General features: G+C 50.8%; 1 protein-coding gene across 1 annotated transcript in view; it reads right to left on the minus strand.

The window, feature by feature from the left end:
• Prmt8 (protein arginine methyltransferase 8) overlaps positions 1 to 8,826 on the minus strand; it is a 52,990-nt gene that overhangs the window by 15,167 nt on the left and 28,997 nt on the right. The window contains exons 5-6 of the mRNA XM_010611578.3: positions 3,538 to 3,680; positions 2,836 to 2,923 (exon numbers count right to left, since the gene is read on the minus strand). Of these exons, the coding sequence (XP_010609880.1) occupies positions 2,836 to 2,923; positions 3,538 to 3,680 (231 nt within the window). The remainder of the gene's footprint in view (positions 1 to 2,835; positions 2,924 to 3,537; positions 3,681 to 8,826) is intronic.

The following is an 8,826-nucleotide window of genomic DNA, read 5'->3' on the forward strand; positions in this document are numbered from 1 at the left end:
CAGCGGTTCGGTGGCCTGCCTTGCAAGCGCAAGGACCCAAGTTCGATCCCCGGTACCAAAAAAAAGAAAAAAAAAGGGGTGGATCGGGAGTGGAGCCAGAGCAGGAAAGCCCTGGGTCGTGGCCTCCACTCGGTCCTCCTTTCAGGCTCCTCCGTCGGGGAGCTGGGCCACCCTCTGCTGCTAGCAGGCTGGGATTCATGTACTGAGTGACAGTCACGTCTGGGACAGGGAACTGAATAAAACACTGGAGGTTTCCTTCCAATTTTGAGATCCTACAAATCTCAATGACAGGATTTTAAAACAATGGTTGCGCTTGCCAAGTTAAACGCTGCTGCACCTCGCACACTGCTGGGCTGCGTCACTTCCGCTCTGCCGCTTTACTGCCGCTTCCTTCACCAACAAGACGAGCCTGTGAGCCAGTGTGTGCACGCCTCCCATCTCATTTTCTAGGGTTCTCTATCCATTGGTAAGGAAGATGAGGGCAGCTGCTGCCTCTCAGTCATCCTTGTATCTTCACATCGCATGTGGCTGAGAAAGGAATGGAGAGGAGAGGACAATGTGGAGGGGAGGGAACGGAGGGAAGACAGAAGAGGAAAAGAAGGAAGCTCTTCCCCTAGCCATTTACGTTCTGAAGGGGTTGTTCATGCCTCGTGCCTGGCCCCCACTTAGGTCTTAGCCTTCTTAGCTGGTTCTTGAGCCAATTGAAATCTGCTTATTATTGTTTCCTTAGCAACCGGCAACCTTTCTGCTTTACTTTGGATTTAGAACTCAGAGTAACCAAAACCTCTGTCGATTGGAAACATATTTCCAATTGAGTCTACTTCCTTTAAAATTTCTTCAAAAGACATTTAAGTAGAAAACAACAATATTTTAACTAAAATTTAAATGTTGGGTTGCTTTGCTTCAGGTTGTTTGAATCGTTTTATATACTCCAGAGCAAACATTCCATCAGAAAAAAATGGGGTCTGACTTTCAGATTATTTCTTTTTTCTGGAAGCTATGAACACTGCAGTGGGGATCACGGAATAAGTCACATGATCTCCAGTCACAGACTAACCCAAGTCGCAGCAGCTACGACTTGGCTCTCCCACACCGCCCTTTGCTCTTCTGACCAGCCTGGCTCATGGTATTGTGCACACCCAACAGCTCCCAAATACAACCCGGTGGCCGCTGGTGCTGGAAACCAGGAGGAAGCTTCTTAAAGAGCAGTGCTGGAGCTGGAGCTAGGGCTCCGTAAGCACGTAAATGGATGTGAGAGCTCAGAAAGCACCTGAACAGTCTCGTCAAAACACTGCTCAGTATAGTTAGGACAGGCGAGCTCCAAACACAGCTCCAGGGCGGTGCATGTCCTATTTACATGGGCATTTGACCAATGTGCACTGTTCAGTTCCTTCTGCAGTCTTCTGTGAGAAGGCATCTGTCCTAGATTTGCAGACACGAGGGCCACCGGGCTCGGCTTAGTTACCTCTTCTGAGACTGCTCTCACGGAGTCTCCAGTAGCGCTGCAAATTTTTATGTCATTCAACACTCACCATTCACTTAACACCCCCGACAGCACATTAGCAAAGGACTGCACCCTCGCTCAGGTTACCCACCTAGGAGATGCAAAGCTTAGATTTAAGCCTGGAGAGGCTGGCTTCGCAGTCTGAAACTAAGCCACTCCAGCTCTCACTTCTGTCTTTCGGAGACTTGCTTCCCTTCCTCTTGAGGTCAGATGTCAGAAATGACAGCGGACCGAGAGATCTGAATGGGTGTCTAGAGCACAGACCTCGGACGAGTTCATCCCCACCTTTCCTGCACTTGGCCCGGAATCATTTGCTCCGGTTTTCCATTCCTAGTGCGGTGTGGAAACACACAGACACACATTTTGGGGAGCACGGTCCCCTGGGTGCTGCTTGGTGGCACTACTGATTAGGTGACAACTGCTGGGATCAGTGGAGTGACACGGTGAAACTGGAAGTCGTTCTTTGGCAGCAGGACAGAACTGACCTGCTCAGGCTGAGAATCCCTCTGCGCTGACCCACAAAGCAGGGCTCACCCCCCGCCACCCTGTCTGGCAGGAACCCGAGGTACTGGTCCCGCTGGGCACTTGGAGCTGCCACCTCACACTTTCGGTTTGACCATGTCGGACAGGTTCTTTGCCCCTTCATCACATGCGGTTCGAGTGAGGAGACGTGGCTGTGTCTAACCTTACAAAACATGCTTGGTGTGAGTGCATTAGGGACCAGAGCTATGCTGCTGAGAAATGTTGCCTTTTAAATGAAATAAAACAAAACTGTCCATGGTGGGCCAGATAAAATACTCTTGTTTTTCTAAGAGAACAGCTCATTTTTAGCTGACCAGGCGTCTGAGGTCACTGTGAGTCCCCTGCCCTACCCCCCCCACAGGTATACACACATGTACACACACAAGATGGATTGTTCAAAGTCTCCACTGTCCTCCCCACCCCCAAAGGACCTCAGAGAAGAACCTGAATTTTACCTAGCACAAATCATCACTGTCACAGATATGGGAGCCTGGAGGAGCCCTGGCTGGAGACCCACTGCGATGGATTCTGAGAACTGAGCAGCTAAAGGCTAGTCGTGACATGCCAGGCCGTTCTCCACATAAACTCAGCTTCTGCCCTTTAACTCGTTCTGCATTCTCCTCGCATCCATCCCCTGACCCAGGACATTTGTCAGCCGTATTACTTTTGCTCTAGAGGAGTCCAGAAAAAGTCACTTCCGACAGGGACTGTAGTGGGTCCCAGATGCTGTCTGCTCCTCTCAGGCTCCTGGAAGAATCTCCCACCCCATAGTGCAGGGGAAGTCCAACAAAGGTCCAAGGGTGACTTACAGTGGATTTTGAAGTCTTTGTACTGTCTGTCTTCAATTGCTACCACGTACAAAGCAGCCCGGTCTGGAAACATAAGCCCTCCAGGTTTCTGTTGATGAATTGTGGGGAAATGGGTCTTGTAATCTATTCACCTGACAAAGACATCACATTTTGAACTGCACACAGAGTCACCAGGCAAGCACCCCCCTGCCAGCATTTCTCATTCAGCGGGATGTCACCTTGACCAGGGTCAGGGCTGGGATAGCAAAGTATGTTTATTTTGGAGAATTTGAGGGGCCTGGGTGGAGCCAAAAAAACAAATGAAGCAGGGTGAAGGTAAACCCAGGGAGGAGCAATGAGAGCATTACAGCTTTAGCCTGGGAAAGCCACGGTGAGCAGCACACTGCTGCCCAGCAGCCACTCAAGCCCCGGTCTTGTCAAGCAGAATGGACCTTCCTCTTGACAAGAGAAAACCGGGCTCCACTGCAGCAGAAGAGGTCAAGGTCAGAGACAGAAGCACATTCTGACAGTAGGGCTCCCTGGACAGGGATGATCACTCTGTCCCCTGAAGCAGACCCGCTTTAAAGAGAGGGACCTGGAAAGGCGACCATCTGGTCTGAGTTCTCTCTGAAGTTCTCGTATTTTTCTTGGGCCGTGGGCCATGAGGATAAGAGCAAGACAGCCAGCAGGCCAATGTGGGCACAGCAATGGGGGGACACTTACCAGCCACTTGTCCCTGGCAAAGATCACCGTGTTAAGCATTGACTCATAGAACAGACAGTAGCCCATCCACTCGCTGATGATGATGTCCACCTTCTCCACGGGCAGCTCCACCTCCTCCACTTTACCCTTAAATATGGTGATGACTGGAAAATAAGAACCCCAAGGCCACAGTGTGCAGGGACCCCACCCAGGAGCCCCAAGCACCTCACTCAGGGCTGGATCTCCAGCTGTTAGCCCTGTTGAAATTCTATTTTTAGGACTTCACATGTTTCACCAGACTAATCCATAGGAAGGTCATTGATAACTGTTTGCATGTTGCCCTCTGAAAGGTACTGAGCAGTTTCCATGTGGCTGGTGCTGTCCAAGCCCCTGGGAGCACTGTGCCAAGTAGTATGAGTAAGCATCATTACTATCCGCATTCATGACCATGGGACTTGAGGCTTGGCAGTGGTAGAAGCCCAAGTCTGATATGCTATGACCTAACCACTGCCATCACAGCTCCCATTCCATGTTAGTTACCATGATGGTTCAAACCCAGAGCAAGCAGGGATGGCTCCATCATTGCTCCTGAATCTGCTCGCCCCCAGACCCACGGGTGCCTCTCTAGTATCTAGGAGAGAAGCAAACTGGTATTTGGACAAGATCATGGGCTCGCCCATCAGAGAAACTTGGATGTAAGTGCTGGATCCTCTAACGATTGGCTGTAGACCTTGCACACATGATTTGACCTAGATAAAGTGAGATCTATGGAGAGGGAGTCATGCCGATTACATGAATTAGCACCTGTGAAGTGTGTGAAGTGCCAGGCCCATTGCTGAGGCTCTGTAGAAGGCTACCACCATCTGACCTGTGGAGAAGGGGGAGAGACACAGGTCCTGTGCTAAGTCCTCTCCACTCATGAGTCCCTTCCAAGATCTCAGGTACCACTGAGGCAAGAGAAACTACCTAGCTGTGTTTTTGATCAATTGATACAGACAAAGACATAATTTTGCATTAATTGCTGCATAGATCATAGCAAAAGCTTCCTTAGATAACTGTTGTGAGGATGACAGCATGATGCTTTGGCTGGCTGCTCCTTCTGGACATTTCCTTGGAAAGGTGACACATGCTCGTGCTAAAAGCCCCATGTTGTGAGGATCCGTGAAAAGTCACATGGTGCCTGAGTTCTGCTGAGAAGCTTGGAAGACAGCTTGGAACTAGGATTTAACAAACAAAAACACCTTGGCCGACAAAGGGCACACAGTTCAATGGCTTTATCTCCTGGGTCTTCACAGCAGGTAACGCAGTGGTTGAGTGCCCGACAGAAGTGATTTTGAGTCTGCAAGGTGAGTCAGAGCCCCTGTTCTCCAGAGTCTCACACTGTATCTACGCCATGGCCCAGGCTTGTATGACCTTTCTGATCACCTCTCATGAGCCCTACTGCTAAAGGGAGCAAGGAAAATCAGGCTACCTTTCTTCAAAAGATTCAGAGGAAGTGGGAGGAGTAGGTGTTAAAACTCTGGTTGTCCTGGGCTCTGAGACCCCAGGACAGGAACTCTGTCTACTGCAGGTCCCAGAGTGTGCCACAGGAATTCATAAGGGAACAAAATCAAGGGGTAGGGAAAGTACAAACAACTGCCTAATTTACTTCTTATTCTGAGAAAGAATGGACAGAATTATGACTGACCTACCTGACTGGTTTGCCTGACTTCTGCAAACATGTTCAGAGCGTCTCTTCACATTTCATGTTGGCCCTTCCCTCTGTCTGCCTGCCTCTGGGTGGCTACGGGTCAGTCCCTGCTCCTGAGCTGCATCATGGCCTTGCTGCTGCTCAGTGTCTTCTGCCTCGGGGCCCATGACCTCCTCTGGTGGCATTCAGACCCAGGATTTGCACATCATGACACCATTCACAGGATTCTGTTAGAGGCCAGAGGAAGCACCTACAGCCCAGCCTGACAAACAGGCAGAGTCCTCCTCTGGTGTTCAGATGTGCCTACATGGTGCCCCGGTCCCTGTGCCTCCACTCTCATCTATTACCCGCTACATCCCAGCAGCACAGGCAGTGGCAGACAGACATGATGTGCGTAGAGGACACATAGGGATAGGTACACGCACACATGTCATGGGTCACAGAGGAGCAGACTCACTGTTTCCACTTGCCAAAGGAAAGACCAAATCAATAAAGCCATACGAGGCTCAGCCACCTGACTTCCGCTGCCTATGCTCTAGCATTCTGTATCTATTCAAATGCAGACACTTCTTGGGTCAGACATGGCCCCACACTTGCTCGGTGAGTAGATGGCACCTCTGTGAAAGGAAAAAGCCCTGCTTTCTTCAGCCCAGCTGTAGACTGGGGCTCAGACCCAACCCACTCCCTTGCCTGGGTGCTTTTGCTCAGTGAACAACCTGTACACGTTATGTTGGGGGCAGCAACTTATGCACTTGTTCCAGCTAACAAAGAAGACTGACCACTGTACTCCTCTCCTTTAGGACCTCAGATACTTCATTAGGAAAAATGAAAGGAGGGAGGCTGGACTAGAAATCCTTTGCAGCACTAAAATCTGGTTCTTCAAATGTGCCCAAGCACTGCCGTGGGTAAAGCTTCTGTGAGGATGACTTGTGGGGACAGCAGACATTGACACGCAGAAGGACTTCTAGTTCTAGTTTCATCCTGGAAGGCACCAATGCTTGGAGCCCGAGTTTTTTTGAGTCCATCGAATTCCTAAGAAGCCAAATACAGCTGACAGGCTGAATCATCAGGAGCTTTCTTCTTGATGCCAGGCACCCACTTAAACTCCCAAACTTGATTTCCCAAGCTACAGAATGCAAGTGTTCATGGGGTGCATGCACTTACGCACGTGCACACGCGTGCCAATGTGCCAGGGGCGACTGGCCAACACAGGGCATTGGGTCAGCTCAAAAAACTTGTGTGGCAGGCACAACTCATTCACTTTCTCCTCCACACTGGGGTCTCCAGGGAATCAAAGCAGCTAGAACTGAGACTTGGGCCGCTGTCAGCTGCCTGAGTCCAATCTGGACCTGATGCCACTGAAACTGCACCAGCCAAGGTGGTCTTGAGATCACTCTCTGGAGCTACGTGCTTATTCCATAGGACAATGGAAACCAGCTGTAACCGGACTTCAGAATGATCAATCATAACTAACTGCCGAGCAGGAAGCAACAAGCTCCACATTGGGAAGTTGTCCCCTGTAGCTTCAAGTTGGCAACTGAGACATCTAATTCTGGAGGGTTTTTTTTTTTTTCTTTTTCATTTGAATGAAATCTACCCATTCTGAGTGAAGACACTGCTTAGACATTTTATTTAGATTTTTTAAAAAAATCAAATCAGGCCAGCTCAACCTCATTGGACTCACATTGTACAGTGAGTACAGCCATTCCTGCAGGGCCCAAAGGCAGTGGTCTCCCCTTCCATGCCCCTCGCTGTTGTGGAGAACAGATCCTATCCCACAATGGACACAAGGTCCTGTGCTCGAGGAAGCCGTGAAGCCCCAGTGCTTCTCCAACCACAGCACAGCCCCGCACTAACACCGCTCCACGCCCTCCCAACTTTGCTCACTCATTTATTTTGGTGACACCCACACCCACCTCTGCAGCCTGACTTGGCTCTAGCCTGAGCTCCCTTTCCTGGTTGTCTATTTTAGCTTCCTACTTCCAGGAGCAGAGGAGCTCTTGACTCCCTGCAAACATTCAAAACTCACTACATGAATGGATGGATGAATAAGCAATTTTGAAGAAAAGGGCATTGGGTTAAGAAACAAAAGATTGTCAAACTAGTCCTAATTAGAGTAGTAAAAATTACTGGCATTGAAAAGCAGCTTGCAGAGTGAGTTCACATGTATTATCTTAGTAACCTTCTTTGGGACTCGTGTAGCTGCTTTCATTTAGTCCCTGTGCCTAATGAGACAAGCAGAGTCTGGAGGAGTCTAACTGTGGAGCCCAACCCAGCCCTCCACATGCCCTTGTGCAAGCCATTTAGCTTGCCCAAGGCTCCTTCTCGCCACCTGGGGAATGGGTGCAGCAACACCTGACCTGCCCGCCACCTGGGCTCATCATGGACCTCAAGCAACTGTTTGGGAGGCTGGAGGAAAACCTGAGAAGAGAGAGGACAGACTTCTTCTCTCAACAGCCGCTCTGCTCAGGTGGGCTGGCAACCACCAGTTCGTGCTGGAGTCAGCCCCAGCCTTGCTTTCCCACTCTTCCTCCCAGGTCCACTCACATGCACTGGGTCAGCCCAACAGAGCTGATAGTGGCAAGAGGACAACCACCAGTCCCCTCCACATCAGGGATGGGAACATGGCAACAGCAAACAGATCCTATTTCTGGAGAGGCCACAGGAAGCCCTGGGTGCCATGGGTGACCCGCTAGCTCCCTTCCCAGTGTGCCCTGGCACCCTGAGGGATCGGGAGCACCAGCATTCCAGTCTTGGCCAGAGCCTGCTCTGGCTGGAGACCCCGGCCAGCATCTCTCCTCCCCAGGGCACTTACTGGGGAGCCTGGTGTGGTTAATCCAAACCATTCTGGAACTCCTCCCCACCCCAAAATATCATTTACCGCATGGAACCCCTCCTGAGGTGTCACCTGCCAATTCCAACTCAATGGCCAGAGGTGGACAGTGTGTGGGCCTGGCAAGGAGGGACAAGGGGCAAGAAGAGGGTGGCTGGACGGGTGGCTGAAATCAGGCAGGGAGTGACAGGCAGCAGGGCTGCCCCAGTCTGGGCTCAGCTCCCCCACAAATCTCCCCAGGTTTTGCTCTCACTCATCACAGCAGAAGCTTACAGGGGACAAGTAGAAAGCGTCACCACTCTGGAGACTGGCAATGATGGCCCTTCAGAGCTGAGAGCCCAAAGCAAATCAAAAACATTTGAAAACAATTGGGTCTGTACTGAACATGGGCTTTTTTCTTGTCATGATTCCCTAAACAGCACAGCACAATTCCCATAGCATCCACACTGTACTCAGTGTCAGGAATGTGGGGCTGTATGTTAAAGGGTACAGGGGACTGTGTGGGATACTTGCAGCTGTGCCGTGTCATATCAGGGACTCGAGCATCTTCGATTCTAGTAACTTCAGAGGGTCTGGGAGTCCAGCCCTGCCCACCCTGGGGGTGGTGCAGCGGTCCTCCTTACAACACACTCTCCCTGGTAGTGCCTGGCACTTCAGCCTCCTGGTCTCTGCTTCAAGGCTGTTTCCTCAGAAAAGCATCTCCTCATTGCGGTTCTGTGCTGGTGAGTGTTTAACACAGGACTCCAAGAGGGAAGGGAGAGAGGGGAGGGGAGGGGAGGAGGGGGCA

The sequence above is a fragment of the Fukomys damarensis genome, unplaced genomic scaffold, assembly GCF_012274545.1.
Source record: "Fukomys damarensis isolate Sample0158 unplaced genomic scaffold, DMR_v1.0_HiC HiC_scaffold_19, whole genome shotgun sequence".
NCBI lineage: Eukaryota > Metazoa > Chordata > Mammalia > Rodentia > Bathyergidae > Fukomys > Fukomys damarensis.